At 39.4% G+C, this 17759-nt stretch overlaps 1 protein-coding gene across 1 annotated transcript in view; it reads left to right on the top strand.

Moving 5' to 3' along the window:
- LOC138948904 (uncharacterized) overlaps window positions 1–17635 on the top strand; it is a 38679-nt gene extending 21044 nt beyond the window's left edge. The window contains exons 3-11 of the mRNA XM_070320538.1: window positions 48–160; window positions 1061–1094; window positions 2732–2818; window positions 3143–3222; window positions 4015–4164; window positions 4587–4767; window positions 6559–6712; window positions 8940–9031; window positions 11019–17635. Coding sequence (XP_070176639.1) covers window positions 48–160; window positions 1061–1094; window positions 2732–2818; window positions 3143–3222; window positions 4015–4164; window positions 4587–4767; window positions 6559–6712; window positions 8940–9031; window positions 11019–11099 — 972 coding nt within the window. The 3' untranslated portion in view covers window positions 11100–17635. The remainder of the gene's footprint in view (window positions 1–47; window positions 161–1060; window positions 1095–2731; window positions 2819–3142; window positions 3223–4014; window positions 4165–4586; window positions 4768–6558; window positions 6713–8939; window positions 9032–11018) is intronic.
- The last annotated feature ends 124 nt before the right edge of the window (window positions 17636–17759 follow it).

The raw sequence follows: 17759 nt of genomic DNA on the forward strand, positions 1-17759 counted from the left end.
AATCCACCAACAAGACAAATGTTTAATACATGTAATTGTGTTTCCAGGACAACCCACGGCCAGGTTGGTGGGAAAAGTTTGTGGGCCCTGGTTGTGCGGTTGATACATCCAAGTTCTTTGTCATCTGTAGCAACAACCTTGCCGGATGCTATGGGACCACGTATGTACACGCATTGTTCTCTTTTCTGTGTAGCTAGCCATACATAAGGCTGAAAGCACTGCATATGTTGGACTTTATTGCACCAACTTTTGCACATTTGTGTTGTTAAAAAAAGCAGTCTTTATACACGAGAATCCAAAAATCAGAAAGATTGTTTTGTTGAATGTTTATTCTGTATCAACAGACAACAATGTTCATTACAGATCTCCCACACAATTAATCCACGGCCCAGTTGATAGTGTTTTGAAATTTTCTGTAATGATTAAGTTACAAAAGGAACCATACAACATATGCTATTTTTGTTCTTTCATTTATTAACTCCATCCCCATATTAATAATGTAGGGGAAAACACTTTCTCCTCTTGGTATGATATGGCTTTGATGAATCGTCAAGAGCTGCAACCCCGGAACCTTGAATTAGGTTGTTTTGTTTTGGATGTGTGTTTTGGTTGTTGTGGGATGTATATATTTTTTTTTGTTTGTTTATTTATTTATTTATTTTTTTTTTTTTGGGGGGGGGGGGGGAGGTTATGGGTAGTGGGATAAATAGATTAGATGACTGAGTCGCTTTTCATTGAATTTAACCTGTTCAGGCAAAACATTTTTATATGGTATCACAGTACTTGCAAACAATTAAAGCCTTTTCTTTTGTCAAGGGTGTACGTTTGTTTGTTTGTTTCTTTGTGAAAAATGTAGAAATTGATTACCATGCACATAGTGAAAGTAAGATTGAGTATGGCACATTTAGTCAGTGGGCATGCAAGGCTAAATATTCATGAGTGAATAAACAATCAGTGCTTGATATTCATGAGCATTTTCTAGGTGTTGCATGCCCACTGACAATCTTTTCTTCACTTCATCATTGTATTAATGAAGAATTATTCCGTTTTTGCATCCAAGGGGTCCATCTTCTATAAACCCCCTCACCGGAAAGGTATGCCTTAGTTACACAACAGTGCATGTACACATTTGTTTTAAATCTAACAAACACACTGCTGTTGGGCTGATTTGGATTTATTTTGTTTACTTTTAACAACAGCTAGATTAGTAGAAAGCTACGATCTTTTCTAACTAACTTTCTTTTTAACGATTGAACAAATTCTCTCTGACTTTTTTTCTTTAATTTTGTGTGTCTAGAGTGTCACATACTTGTAAATCATATTTTTGGAAAACTTTATAATGCTTGTAAATGAATAGTACTACCTTGTGCTTTATGTACATTTGATATGGTGCGCCAAATTGATATTACTATCGTTAACTGTTATATAGGGTTTTGAAACTATCGTTATATCTGTTATATAGAGTTTCGAAACTATCGTTAACTGTTATGTAGAGTTATATCAATAGCGCGTTCGTGCGCATTATTGCTAAAACTATGTATAACAGATAACGAGGGTTTTGCAAACCGACTGCATGGTGCGCGCAAGTGATATTACTATCGTTAACTGTTATATAGAGTTTCTAAAAATAGCGTAGAAATTCAGCGGGAAAAAAATACCCTCAAAAATTGTATATTAGGTTTTTATTCTCAAATGGTCAGGTGTCTTCAAATGGCACAAGCCACTATCCGGAACTGACGGTTGACTTCAGCTGTTGTGGTCTTGGCTGTCCCACTTGATATGAAACAGATGTTCGCGCAACATCTGCTGGATGTGGTTTACTTGTCCAAGACAAATTAAGACGCGTCTCTTGTGTTAAATTTGAAAGACAAATTTATGTCTTCGGTATCGAACAAATGTTTGACGCGGCCAGGATTATGATGAAAAAGGTGTGGTTAACCAGTGGAAATGGGAGTAGGTTTCCAAAGTGGTTAAAGTTGGTGACAAGCAAGAGCGGATCGGTGAACACATACGAAAAGTCGACACGCCCGGTCAAGCAAGAAAGTCATGAAGTATGCACATTTCTTTGTTCAGAATGTTTAAAACTTAAAGTTGCAGCTAAAACACCTGCATAATTTTGTGAAATTAATGCTAAACTTTGTCCCAAATACCCCTCAGATTGCGTAGATTTTGATCTTTAAAAACAAAATTTCCCCCCCTGTTTTCAGCTGACTTTTTATTCAACCATTCCCATGCCTGATCAATTTGGCGCACCATAGTTTGATAGATATGTAATAAACACAAAAAGACAAAATTGAGATGAGTAGACTTTTTTCACATTTTTTTTTTTCTGAATATAGATTTACAGGTTTGGTCCGGAAACCTGTTTAAAGATGTAATGATATGGAAATAATTGCATGGGTGAGGTGGGACACGTATAACAGTATACAGTATGTTAAATATGGGCTTTTAGTGTGCTAAAGATTTACTTATTTTTTACTTTTTGTAGAGGATTGCGTAAGGTTCAGATTATGCACCATCTGACCAGTTAATTAAGTTTCAATGTTCCTCAAGTCAAGATTATATCAATTGTTTCTGAAGTCAAGATTTTATCAATGCTAGGAAAAGTGGGGATAATCCCATTACTTACATGTACTAGTATTTTGAAAACGCAATGTATTTTTTGTCATTGTTTGAAAGGCTGATATGGCATTGGACATTCTGTGTAATCCACCTTTTTTTCTGTTTGCAGCAATTTGCCTCAACATTTCCTATCGTGAGTGTGGAGGATATGGTGAGGGCTCAGCTGCGTTTACTGGATGCCCTTGGTATTGAAAAGGTGAATTGTGTACATGTTTGTTTGTGATTCTCTTAAACTTATGTAGTTTTTTAGTTCTCATGCCAAAATACTAACTGAAAGGAGTGTCAAACAGGATAGCTATCTTGAAAAACTGACAGTATTATAGATCATGTGTGTGTGTGTGTGTGTGTGTGTGTGTGTGCCTTTCTGCGTGCATGCGTGTGTGTATGCACCTGACCCTGTAATGACTGTATAAGCAAATGTGTATGCAGGACATAGTTCTTTTATACAGCAAAGTATAATATATTGAAATTGAGTGTTTATTTGTGTTATTTTATTCTCTCAAACATTTTGTCCGAACAGCTCCATGCCACAGTGGGCTCATCGCTGGGTGGAATGCTTTCTCTGAAGCTGGGAGGTGTAAGTCCAGAACGCGTCGGAAGGTGAGACCTGGCAGAATAATTCAACTGTGGTTAGAGTGGCTATAACCCAATTTAGCCCCAGTGTGAGGTTAACCGTCCTACTGAGTCAATCTCAAATGGTTGCTCTTCTTTCAGTTTGCGATGTACGTCAAGGATAATGTCCATCTCATCATGCGGCCGGGGAGGGGGTGGGGGTCTATTGAGGAGGGTTCCACTGTCTCTTGATACTTTTTGTTCTCAAGGATTGTATCAATCTCATGTGGGGGGGGGGGGGTGTGTCTATAGAGGAGGGTTCCACTGTGTTTTTATCCCTTTTGTTTTCTGACGGATTGTGGCCATCTCATCATGGGGGGGGGGGGGGGGGGGGGGGGGGTCTATAGAGGAGGGTTCCACTGTGTTTATCCCTTTTGTTTTCTGACGGATTGTGGCCATCTCATCATGCGGCCATGGGGGGGGGTCAATAGAGGAGGGTTCCACTGTGTTTATCCCTTTTGTTTTCTGACGGATTGTGGCCATCTCATCATGCGGCCATGGGGGGGGGGGGGGGGGGGGGTGGGGGGGGGGGGGGGGATAGAGGAGGGTTCCACTGTGTTTATCCCTTTTGTTTTCTGACGGATTGTGGCCATCTCATCATGCGGCCATGGGGGGGGGGGGGGGGGGTCTATAGAGGAGGGTTCCACTGTGTTTATCCCTTTTGTTTTCTGACGGATTGTGGCCATCTCATCATGCGGCCATGGGGGGGGGGGGGGGGGGGGGGGGGGGGGGGTCTATAGAGGAGGATTCCACTGTATTTTGATCCTTTTTATTCTCAAGGATTGTGTCCATCTCATCGTGCGGCCAATCTCACCCCTCGTCCATCGCCCTACGTTACTTGCAGCGAAAGTGCATCATGTGCGATCCACACTGGAACAAGGGACACTACTATGACAAGGTTTTTCCCAAGACTGGAATGAAACTTGCAAGGTTGGTGGATTCACTTCTTCCAACATTTCCGTGAAAGTCGTCTCTGTTGTTGTGGTTGTGGTGGTGGTTGATGTTGTGGTTGTTATTTGTGGTGTTTTTTGAAGAATGGGTCATGATGGGAGAAGGCGATCAGTTTACTTCTTTCCTTTTGCTTTGGTGAGTGTACTTTAATAAGTTTTACTTGAAATATTCTTGTGCAAATAGTACACAGAATATCAAACATGACATTTATATCAACCTTTTCAAACTACAATTTACTCAATTTGTATTTTACTTTTGTGGGGATGTTTATCAGATATTGAAAAGTGTTGTCAGGAAGCAGTAAATGTTTCCTAACTTTTCCTGCACATTTTCACTGGAGTTTTCTTTTTTCATCATTTATTCAAAACACTGTGACACTTGCTCATTGTATTTCAACACAGGGAGATTGCAACCATGACCTACCGCAGCGGTCCAGAATGGGACGAGAGGTTCGGACGGAAACGTATCAGCGACGAGGACCCTTCTCTGTGCCCCACATTCGTCATTGAGAGTTACCTGGATTACCAGGGGGAGAGCTTCAGCACCAAGTTTGACCCGAACTCTCTGCTCTACATCTCTAAGGTACCACAAGTCAGATATTTTTGTTGCAGTGCTGGTGAGATTTCAAAGCAGTTTGTCGATAGACAATTGACTTCTATTTTTTCCTTGCTCATCCAGTTCTAGCTTAATCTGGATAAATAAGTGGTAGTAGTTGTCCCATGTCTGCTATAGTTGTCGTTATATTATGTTGCGTTAATAATGCTGGCTTCAGCTTATATATTTAACCGTTTTGTAGGCGCCATTGAATATTTGAAGTCATTTAGTGGATCTCAAACTTAAGACACCAAAAGAAATGTATATTACAGTGGAACCCCCTTTTTTTTTACCTCCAAAAATCTGAGAAAATCAGGTCTTAACAAGTCACGTAAGGCGAAAATACAACATTTAGTCAAGCTGTCGATCTCACAGAATGAAACCGTATACTCGTAGCATCGTCAGTCCACCGCTCGTGGCAATGGCAGTGAAATTGACAAGCCAGAAAAGCGCGGTAGTGCGCTGAGCAGGATAGCACGCTTTTCTGTATCCCTATTCTTTTTAACTTTCCGAGCTTGTTATAAATCCAAACATATCATATGTATATGTTTTTGGAATCAGGAACCGACAAGAAATAAGATGAAATTGTTTTTAAATCGATTTCGGAAATTTTATTTTAATCATAATTTTCATATTTTTAATTTTCAGAGCTTGTTTTTAATCCAAATATAATATATTTATATGTTTTTGGAATCAGAAAATGATAAAGAATAAGATAAAATTGTTTTTGAATCGTTTTATAAAAAAATAATGTTAATTGCTATTTTCAGATTTTTAATGACCAAACTCATAAATTAATTTTTAAGCCGCCAAGCTGAAATGCAATACCAAAGTCCGGCCTTCGTCGAAAATTACTTTGACAAAATTTCTATCAATTTCATTGAAAAATGAGGGTGTGACAGTGCCGCCTCAACTTTTACAAAAAGCCGGATATGACGTCATCAGACATTTATCGAAATTATGAAAAATATATCTGGGGATACCATTCCCATGAACTCTCGTGTAAAGTTTCATGAAGATCGGTCCAGTAGTTTACTCTGAATCGCTCTACACACACACACAGACAGACAAACACACACACACGCACACATACACCACGACCCTTGTCTCGATTTCCCCTCTATGTTAAAACATTTAGTCAAAACTTGACTAAATCATAGACCATTTATCCTGGACCGCCAACTAGCTCTCTCTCCGCTCTTTCTCTCTATTACGAGGTAGCGGCCTCTCGCATTTAGGAACCTACGCTTACATGGCCTTTCAGAAATCAGGGGGATGTCATATCCGGTGTCGATTGTAAACATGGACGAAGTTGCCGAGGTAAGTTCTGAAAATGCTAAAATAAACTCAGCTAAAGTGCATATGGAACATGTTTTTCGATGAGTTTTGTTAAGTTTAGTTTGGAGTTTTGGAAAATCCAGTTCATTGTCACCTCCCATTGTCACAAATAACTGGAGCGTGCTTTCTTTTCACTGTCTTCGAATCGCTGGCCTTTCAAACCGGACGCTAAGCGCCCCTGAAAGTCGAGCGTCGTAACCTCGAAGGGTCACGTGACGAGTTGGCGGTCCAGGCTATTTGGTCTATGACTAAATGTAAAAAGGAGGGAGTCTTAAAATGGAGGTAAATTTACAAAGGTTATGAACAGAAAATCTGCAAAAATAAGGTCTTAAAAGCGAGGGGGTCTTAAAAGGGGGGTTCCACTGTATTCTGTAGCACAACAAAGTGTGATATTTCTGTCGTTCGTTACCTGCATTGCAAGATACAACTGTTCTGCTTCAGGCTATGGATATGTTTGACATATCGGAGGGGTATGAGTCCCTGGAGGAAGGACTGGCGAGAATCACTTGTCCTGTCATGGTGATCGGCGTACAGACAGACATTCTGTTCCCCATCTGGCAACAGAGAGAGCTGTCCGCTGCACTGCAGAAATCAGGTGCGACTTAATTGTCTTTTGTGTTTAATATACAGTTGAACCTGTCTGTAATTACCCCCAAAAGGACCGACCGAAAGTGGTCGTTATAGACAGGTGGTTGCTATGGAAATGTGAATTATATAGAAGAAAATCTTATATTGGATCCTTCGTTGTGGTTATGGGCAGGCGGACGTTTTCAAAAGGCAGTCACATGGGCAGGTTTGACTGTACTTGCATATTTGGTTGATAGAGACTCTTTTGGATTGACAGGATTGATTAAGGCTTGATTTTGGGGGTTAGGGATATGTAAGGGATTATCTTATAATTCTTCTAAGCCTTATCAAGAACCAATATATCAAAAAGCAAATATCTTGTTTGAACTTAGTACAGTAGTACCTGCCATATCCGGTCACCCATTAGTCATTGCAAAGGTGACCGCAAATATCAGGTGGCCGTTCATTACAGGCCCCCTCCTCCTCCAAAAAACCCCAAAAAACACGATCAAGTTTTCATGAAGAAAAGAAAGCGATCATCCACGAGCCGCCGATTCATTGTCTCTGTTAGTTTTGCTTTCGTTTATACATCTTAATTATTTGCGTGTTTAACTCGATCGTCCTGGCTAAGCTATTGTTTCGTATGTTTCTATGTGTGTTGTTTGGATTATTATATATGTATTTGAGTGTCAGATAAACAAGTGTTTCAAACTCACATCAGCTGTGATCGATCCGGAAGTGACTGCCGTAAATGTACATGTATGCGCATGTCTGTATTTACAGTTTGCGCATGCGTAAGTATTCATGTCGTCTGCTCGTGCTGTGCCGTCTGTGCACACAACACACACACACACACACACACACACACCACAGGCGCTCGCCCGCGAAAGTGACAAGTGGCCGTTAAGTGGCCGCTCCTGTCGAGTAAGAGGGGCACCTTAGGGCAAAAATCAGTGACCGTTGACCGCGTCAGACAGGTTAACGGCCATTAAGAGTCAATTATAGAAGGAAAACTCATTAGTCATGGGAAAGCTGGCCGCTCCGGGTAGGTTCACGCCCACGAAAGGGCCGGAAATGGAAGGGCCTACTGTATTCTTCATTCTTGGAGCCTAACATTTGAGTGGTTGAATTCTTGGAGCCTTACATTTGAGTGGTTGAATTCTTGGACCCTTACATTTGAGTGGTTGAATTCTTGGACCCTTACATTTGAGTGGTTGAATTCTTGGACCCTTACATTTGAGTGGTTGAATTCTTGGACCCTTACATTTGAGTGGTTGAATTCTTGGACCCTTACATTTGAGTGGTTGAATTCTTGGACCCTTACATTTGAGTGGTTGAATTCTTGGACCCTTACATTTGAGTGGTTGAATTCTTGGACCCTTACATTTGAGTGGTTGAATTCTTGGACCCTTACATTTGAGTGGTTGGGAATACTTCCGTAATTTTCTGAATCATCAAATTAATTTAGCCCATAAGAAAAGACAGATATTTGACTACCGTACTTTCGGGACTATAAGGCTCAACTCTTTTCCTCAACTTGTACCCCTAGCTGTGCCCTATTGACCGGTATCGCCTTTTGTATGGCTTAAAGAAGAGTACAGATGTACCCATATCGCAATACAAAGAAAGGGAACAGTCCCTCTCAAGTGATATGCATGTTTCTGCTTCTATGACCTGAACAAAGTTTTCTCTCAGACATCAAAGTTGTCAGTGTCATAGTTAAAACTCGGTCATTGACCGCAATCAGAAGGTCAGTGTCTGTAAACTAGGGTAGGCAGCTGGTCTCATCTGAAAATATGGTCATTGACCTGTGGTCACAAAGCCAAACAGCTCTCAGAATGCAGACTCTTTCATCTCACTGATATGGCCCTTTGTGGTCGGCTGGGCGTTAAGCAAACAAACAAACAAATCATCTCACTGCACATCGGGGAAAAAACATATTTTCACTCTGTATTTTTACTTGCGGCCAATACAACGGAAGCGCCTATTGTGTGAATTTTTCTCATTTTAAACTTAGAAATGGGGGTTGCGCCATTTACAACAAAGCACCTTTTAAAACTTGGTCATTGACCCGGAATCAGAAGGTCAGTGTCTGTAAACTGGGGCAGGCAGCTGGTCTCATCTAAAAATATGGTAATTGACCTGAGGTCACAAAAAATGTGACTTAAAATGGGTTTGCGCCTTTTTGGAAATACGGTACATGTACTCATTTCAGACTTGAAAAAAAATTCATATGAACTGTCCTTTGTTTGCAGGCAATGAAGCAGTGACCTACTATGAGTTGAACTCTATCTACGGCCATGACACTTTTCTTCTTGACCTGAATGGCGTTGGTGCTGGGGTCAAGGTAAGTTTGTTGTTTACAGATTTGTAACAAAAGAAATTGTTTAGGGGTACCAAAGTAACATCAGGTTTTGTTGATATCGGAGTCAAAAATGTAAAATGAAGGAAAGTCTGCTATTGCCCCCTATCCTTGTGAGATATCGTGTCCACGTGACATGTGTTTGGTTGTAATGATACTGGGTGTTGCAAAGACTGTTTATCTGGATGACATTCTTTTTACATTTAGTCAAGTTTTGACTAAATGTTTTAACGTAGAGGGGGAATCGAGACGAGGGTCGTGGTGTATGTGTGTGTGTGTGTGTGTGTGTGTCTGTGCGTGTGTGTGTGTGTAGAGCGATTCAGACCAAACTACTGGACCGATCTTTATGAAATTTGACATGAGAGTTCCTGGGAATGATATCCCCGGACGTTTTTTTCTTTTTTTCGATAAATACTTTTGATGACGTCATATCCGGCATTTTGTAAAAGTTGAGGCGGCACTGTCACACCCTCATTTTTCAATCAAATTGATTGAAATTTTTGTAAAGCAATCTTCGACGAAGGCCGGACTTTGGTATTGCATTTCAGCTTGGTGGCTTAAAAATTAATTAATGACTTTGGTCATTAAAAATCTGAAAGTTGTAATTAAAATTATTTTTTTGTAAAACGACCCAAAATTACTTTTATCTTATTCTTCATCATGTTCTGATTCCAAAAACATATAAATATGTTATATTCGGATTAAAAACAAGCTCTGAAAATTAAAAATATAAAAATTATGATTAAAATTAAATTTCCGAAATCGTTTTAAAAACTATTTCATCTTATTCCTTGTCGGTTCCTGATTCCAAAAACATATAGATATGATATGTTTGGATTAAAAACAAGCTCAGAAAGTTAAAACGAAGAGAGGTACAGTAAAGCGTGCTATGAAGCACATCGTAATCGCTACCGCGCCAAACAGGCTCGTCACTTTCACAGCCTTTTGCACTAGCGGCGGACTACGTTCAGTTTCATTCTGTGAGTTCCACAGCTTGACTAAATGTAGTAATTTCGCCTTTACGCGACTTGTTATGAAAATGCTGTTGATGATGTGGAGTAAATCCCCCCGCGGGTTAGGGGGAAGAATTTACCCGATGCTCCCCAGCATGTCGTAAGAGGCGACTAACGGATTCTGTTTCTCCTTTTACCCTTGTTAAGTGTTTCTTGTATAGAATATAGTCAATGTTTGTAAAGATTTTAGTCAAGCAGTATGTAAGAAATGTTAAGTCCTTTGTACTGGAAACTTGCATTCTCCCAGTAAGGTAATATATTGTACTACATTGCAAGCCCCTGGAGCAATTTTTTGATTAGTGCTTTTGTGAACAAGAAACAAGTGGCTCTATCCCATCTTCCCTCTTTCCCCATCGCGATATAACCCTTCGTGGTTGAAAACGACGTTAAACACCAAATAAAAAAAGAAAGAAAGAAAGTCCACGTGACATGTGTTTGGTTGTAATGATACTGGGTGTTGCAGAGGCTGTTTATCTGGAGGACATTCTTTTTATGAAAATGCTGTTGATGATGGGGAGTACAATTATGTCTGTGGGAAAAGTCAAATTGTAATAGATGAATGTAACCGGCACGGTGGCCTAGTGGTAAGGCGTCCGCCCCGTGATCGGGAGGCCGTGGGTTCGAACCCCGGCCGGGTCATACCTAAGACTTTAAAATTGACAATCTAGTGGCTGCTCCGCCTGGCATCTGGCATTATGGGGTTAGTGCTAGGACTGGTTGGTCAGAATAATGTGACTGGGTGAGACATGAAGCCTGTGCTGCGACTTCTGTCTTATGTGTGGCGCACGTCATATGTCAAAGCAGCACCGCCCTGATATGGCCCTTCGTGGTCGGCTGGGCGTTAAGCAAACAAACAAAAAACCAAAAATCCACTGTAGTAGCTGATGAATTTTTTAATTATTCATTCCTTTAAATATTCATCCATCATTCATTTATTCTTTCACTTATTTATTTCACAGGGTTTCCTTGAGACCAGACAAAAGGAATCTGGCTGGCTCAACAAGCACAAACCACCAAGTGACGACAGAAAACATTTCTGATGAGTCTGAAATCGTAGAACAATGAATGATAATGTTTCTCTTCATCAAGGAGAGATGGGCTGGGGACTGAGCTGTTCATATTCAGAAAGTAGCTGTTTGACTAACTTTACAAAGATGTAATAAAGTACAAAAAGCCAGAATCTCTTTAGCTGCACAGTTAAATGAAAAACGAAATGTGATTAAAGGGCTAATGTGACTACATCAGTCATTTTGGCCTTTTTCTCTTCTTTTTGATCTATATTCTCACCCTCTTCAGTTTTTTTTTAATATATTTTGTTTTGCTTTTTGACATCTTTTTGTTTAATTTGGTAATTTACAAGGCTGTTAACATAAAAAAATGTTAAAAGTTCAATCTGTTCTTCAAAAAAAAAAAAAAAAGCATGCACTCCAATATGGTTTTGTGATTTCTTTATCTTGAGTTATTGTTACTGGAAGTGAGTGGTGTGTGGTTCCGATCTATTTGTTATTGTATATAGGAGAAATTATGCAATGGTTTATTGTTGGACTTCACACAAAATAATGTCCACTTAATTGTGTGGCATATACAGTTTGTTAATGAGTGCAGTGCTTTTGGGCAGTTAAACTATAATCTTGTACATTATTGATGATGTTCATGTATGTGAGTGAGGTTTAGTTCTGCTTTCCTTCATTATTGGCTCACGTAAGTGTAGCCTATGCGATGATAAACTTTGTCTGTCTGTGCGTGTGTGTGTGTGTGTGTGTGTGTGTGATAGAAACTTTAACATTTCCGAGTCTATGGATTACGTCAGTCTCGGTCAAAAGTGTTTGACGTGTGTGATAGAAACTATTTGAAGACGTCACATTATGACGTAAGAGGGTTAGACGTCACGCAAAGGAATTACTGAAAGTCTCGGTCAGTTATTGTGAGCGGGCCGAGACTACTTGGCAGATCCAGGGTTTCGCTTTCTTGCACAGTTTCACCTATGGCGCTTACTGTGTGTGTGTGTGTGTGTGTGTGTGTGTGTGTGTGTGTGTGTGTGTGTGTGTGTATGTGTGTGTGTGTGACGGAGTGATTGAGTTTGTGTTACTGTTTGTCGATTTCTTACGTGAGCCTTGAAGGCTTCGCCTCTTGTTTTATTCTTGTTTATCCGAGGGAATGACTAAGTAATTAGGTTAATGCTTTTGAACAGTGAAACAAACCCTGTATATTACAGTATTACGATTATTGATGCATGTGAGTAATGAATGTTATCCTAACCACTAGAAAGCTGTGATCAAGAAGGAATGTCAGTTTAGGCCACACACAAAAAATAGTCTGTTTACGGTATCCCGACCGACCCTATTTTTTCGCGCGACCCTAGACTTTTTTTTGGCATTTGGGAAAAAAAATAATAAAAAAATTAAAAAATATATAAATAAATTTTTAAAAAAATAGTCTTTTTTTTGGCAAAATAACTTGAAAAATATGTCTTTTTGGAGAGAAAAAATTTTTAAAAAATCTTGACCTACCGACCCTATTTATTTTGCCTATGTTACCGTAAACAGACTTTTTTGTTGGCCTTAGCATTTTAACAAATTGTGAAATTGTGTACATTACTAATAATATTGATGTATGTGAGTAAGCTTTAGTTGTGCATTCCTTATAATTGTTCATCTATGCAACCGACCTTGTAAGACACCCCCTGCCCCCAATTTAAGACTCCCTCCCTTTTTTTAAGAACCTATTTTCTCAGATTTTCATTTCATAACCTCTGTAAATGAACTCCCATTTTAAGATGTTTTTGGGGTCTTAAAAGGGAGGATCCACTGTAATTGGCAAATGTATAACGTATGTACATGTGATTGTTTTTATACAGTTTATTCCCCCCCGTGGGTTATGGGGAAGAATTTACCCGATGCTCCCCAGCATGTCGTAAGAGGGTCTAACGGATTCTGTTTCTTCTTTTACCCTTGTTCAGTGTTTCTTGTATAGAATATAGTCAATGTTTGTAAAGATTTTAGTCAAGCAGTATGTAAGAAATATTAAGTCCTTTGTACTGGAAACTTGCATTCTCCCAGTAAGGTAATAATTGTACTACGTTGCAAGCCCCTGAAGCAAATTTTTGATTAGTGCTTTTGTGAACAAGAAACAATAGTGACAAGTGGCTCTGTTAAACACCAAAGAAAGAAAGAATACTGTTTATTAGTAGAACATGATTGATGGACTGGAAGTATATATTGGCATATTATAAGATGTTTGGTGGCTTGTTGACAGACAAGCTTTTTTGTTGGTCCAAGGGGACCATATCGTCTTTTGTTTCATCTTTATCGACCAAGGCCGAAGGCCGCGGTTGATAAATATGAGACAAAAGGCGATATGCTCCCCGAGGACCAACAACAAAGTGCTGGTCTGACAACAAGCTACCAAACATCGTTTTTGTCATCATTTTGGTAATAACCCACAGGGAGACGAATTTTTAGAATCCAAGTGCGGGCCACAAAGCATCGTCACAGTAGCACGAGATAACACGTCAAACTTGTATGTGACGTCAAACGTAGCTTGTTGACGCTTTTCTTCCAGTCTGAAAATGTACAGAGCTGCGATCATACCTGTGAATTCAGTAAGTGTTGAGCATATTTCTTTTCTTTTAAGTTTTTATGACTTTTCGTTGTGGATTTTGCGATTACAGAGATAAGTTGTAAATTGACCATGAGTCGCCGCGGTAATTATCAACATTGATTGGGTCTTTGAGAGTGAATGCTTACAATCGTTGTCCTCAGAAACACAAATCCAAAGCCACGATGGTTCCACACATCAAACAATCAGCCTGATTGGCTTTTACTTTGACAATCCACGTTTCACATGAAAGCTCAAACCCATTCACCACCTCGAGTTATTGCATGGGGAACATGAGATTTATTTACCAGGTGTTTGTGAATGAAAACTCGTGAAAATGATGACAATATTATTTATCAGTAAAGAGACCAAAAAGCAATGTACTCACGTTAAAATGACGAACACGGAACGAATAACATCGACGTTTCGACCTAAGTTTCTTCTTCAGGCACAAAAACACAAAAGTACACACACAAAAAAGAAGAAAGACGATAGAACAGATAAAGAGGAGAATAACTGACAAAACAACTGCACTGCACAAACCAACAAATGACAAAGACAGAGAAGCAAGGGAAGCTACTCGAGGGGAAGCCAACAATAACACAAGCAAGAAAAGTTAGAGTTGAAAAGCGGCAGTTTTGGGGTCTACATGTAGACCAAACAGAATGTGGGGGGGGGGGATGAATGGGAACGAAAGAGGAGACTCACGTACCCGTGCGGTCACACGCACACACACATACACACACGGTGGAACAGCGGGGGGAAGGTTTAGATGAATGAATTAACGGCGGATGTTAATTCCATCGGGGCAGGATGTTAATTCCATCCTCTCACGTGCAGTCGCCATTGTTTATTATTTATCAGTACAAAGGTGGCCTTATGAAAAGGTGATGGTGAATTTAATGTCTTATTTTTTTATAATTGTAGGCAAAGTGTTCATCCATTATAATCTTTACGATACTGTAATACATGTATCATGTTTTTTAAATTTGGTGTGAAATGCTTTTTTTTTACTTCTCTTTTTCACTGTTTTTTTGGGGGATGGCAGACAAGTTGATACTGATGACTTTTTTTGTTGTTGGTTGAGGTGGGTTTTTATTTTTTTATTTTTTTTATTTGATGGTGTTTGTTTGTTTTTTGTATACTTCCTCCATGAAATTTGAGTTATTTTTTGGGGGGATATTTAGCATGCAGCAATGAAGTCATGGTACCAGGAGTCTTTTTTTCCTGCATGCATGTATACATTTATTTGTGTTTATTCCCCCCTCTGCTTCTTTCTCTCTGTAAACGTGTAGGGCTAGTTATTTTTCGGTAACTTACCCAACAACCAAAATCACTTACCCAACAACGGGCCTGAATCCTCGATAGCTCACAGGTTGATGAGTTAGACTTTGAGGGAACTACTTTAGCGATTGAAAAGTTCCGAACGCTCTAATGTACGAAATATACATCTCTAGACCAAACAATACAAACATACTGCATTTAAACTGGCAACTACAGGCTTGAACACATATAACCTTCGTGGTTGAAAACGACGTTAAACACCAAATAAAGAAAGAAAGAAATGCTTGAACACATTAATCTCCATATAAAATCTATGAGTTTGGTTGTTTTCTAAATCCAAATCTAACGCTCAGTGCAGAGAACTCGCTTTAGATCTCTTATGGGTGCAAGCAAACTCCCAAGGCAAGTAACTCTCGTACTCTGCCTAGCGACAAGAGTAGTTCCCCTTCCAAATTTTCTGAACTGAGTTGCTTGGACAAAAGACTGCAACCCCCCGCGGGTTAGGGGGAAGAATTTACCCGATGCTCCCCAGCATGTCGTAAGAGGCGACTAACAGATTCTGTTTCTCCTTTTACCCTTGTTAAGTGTTTCTTGTATAGAATATAGTCAATGTTACTAAAGATTTTAGTCAAGCAGTATGTAAGAAATGTTAAGTCCTTTGTACTGGAAACTTGCATTCTCCCAGTAAGGTAATATATTGTACTACGTTGCAAGCCCCTGGAGCAATTTTTTGATTAGTGCTTTTGTGAACAAGAAACAATTGACAAGTGGCTCTATCCCATCTCCCCCCTTTCCCCGTCGCGATATAACCTTCGTGGTTGAAAACGACGTTAAACACCAAATAAAGAAAGATAGAAAAGACTGCAATCCGACGGTTAGTTTTCGACAATATTTCATTTTATAAACAGATCACACGCAACCAAGTGCACACATCTCATCAATTTAAAGAACATGCAGCGGTTTCATACACTATTTTTCCCCAGAAAGCTAAACTTCATACAGTTTTTGAGTCACTTGAGAAAAAGTGACTCTATGTAATCGGTCAGTGTTAGTCTGTCCGGCCGGCCGTCCGGCCGGCCGTCCGTAGACACCACCTTAACGTTGGACTTTTCTCGGAAACTATCAAAGCGATCGGGCTCATATTTTGTTTAGTCGTGACCTCCAATGACCTCTACACTTTAACGATGGTTTCGTTGACCTTTGACCTTTTTCAAGGTCACAGGTCAGCGTCAAAGGAAAAATTAGACATTTTATATCTTTGACAAAGTTCATCGGATGTGATTGAAACTTTGTAGGATTATTCTTTACATCAAAGTATTTACATCTGTAGCCTTTTACGAACGTTATCAGAAAAACAAGGGAGATAACTAGCCTTTTCTGTTCGGCAACACACAACTTAACGTTGGGCTTTTCTCGGAAACTATAAAAGTGACCGGGCTCAAATTTTATGTGAACGTGACTCATTGTGTTGTGAATAGCAATTTCTTCCTGTCCATCTGATGCCTCATATAATATTCAGAACTGCGAAAGTGACTCGATCGAGCGTTTGCTCTTCTTGTTAACGTTGGAACACGGGTGCAAAAGTTCGTCTGCTGGTCCCATTCGAAGAAAAAACATTTCCTGAGCGATACCAAAACATGAACAGAACACACACTATCTGCCTTTACCACCACAGCAGAATAACAACATAACTTTGTAATTGATTTTAGTCCAAAACAGGGAAACTGACAAGAAGTGTTGACAGAATTGAACTATACAACCGCGCATTATTCAATCGCCTGCGCAGGTAGACTGGTTGAGTGAATCGGATTCGATCAAACTTTCGCACAAAAACTCCTCTTTTCTTTGAATAACTAAAGAAAGGAGGAATAAAGAGGTTACATACCTCGTCTCGGTGATTATTAAAAATAATGGTCTCGGTTCGCGGTCATGAAAAAGCTTGCTGAAGCTCGCATTTTTCATGATCCGCTAACTTCGACCATTATTTTTAATAATCACTGAGACTCTACTTCCAATTCCTGAGATTTTTGCTATGAGCTTGAAATCTTTATTGTGCGCATACATAATAATAATGTAATAGAAATATAATTTCATTAAATAGAACCCCTGGAGCAATTTTTTGATTAGTGCTTTTGTGAACAAGAAACAATTAACAAGTGGCTCTATCCCATCCCCCCCCCCCCCCCCCCCTTTTCCCCGTCGCGATATAACCTTGAACGGTTGAAAACGACGTTAAACACCAAATAAAGAAAGAAAGAAATTAAATAGAATGTGTGCACACAGGGGCGTTCAGACACCTATAAAAGTCAACACAAAGTTGACTGTAAAAAATAAATCCCATGCTGGTTGTGGGTATCGAACCCATGCTGATAGTGACAAACTGTTGTTTAGCCTATCAAGCTACCAACTGAGCCTGGCCCCAAAATATACATGATTCTGTTACCTGGAACTAATAATGCATTCAAAAAGTTGGTAGTATTAAATTTTGTGGTACCTGTACTTCCTAAGAATTGGGGTGATTTTTGTTGGTCGAGTTTATTTTTTTAAATTCCGCTTGATATGGTCAAAGCTGCCTGAAGGATATGAAGCATTCTCTGTTATTTTTGTATACAGTTTATTTGTATTTGCATATTTTTTTGTTAAAGAATATGTTTGAAAAGAGCAAGCAATAAAGAACATTATTTTGGAAAGCTCAGTGTGTGTGTGTGTGTGTGTGTGTGTGTGTGCGTGTGCGCAAGACTGAGACAGAAAAAGAGAATGAATGTACTACAGTGTAGTCAAAATATATTCAAAACTGTTCGTTGTTTTATGTTTTTTAG

This window comes from Littorina saxatilis, linkage group LG15 (genome assembly GCF_037325665.1).
Source record: "Littorina saxatilis isolate snail1 linkage group LG15, US_GU_Lsax_2.0, whole genome shotgun sequence".
Taxonomy (NCBI): domain Eukaryota; kingdom Metazoa; phylum Mollusca; class Gastropoda; order Littorinimorpha; family Littorinidae; genus Littorina; species Littorina saxatilis.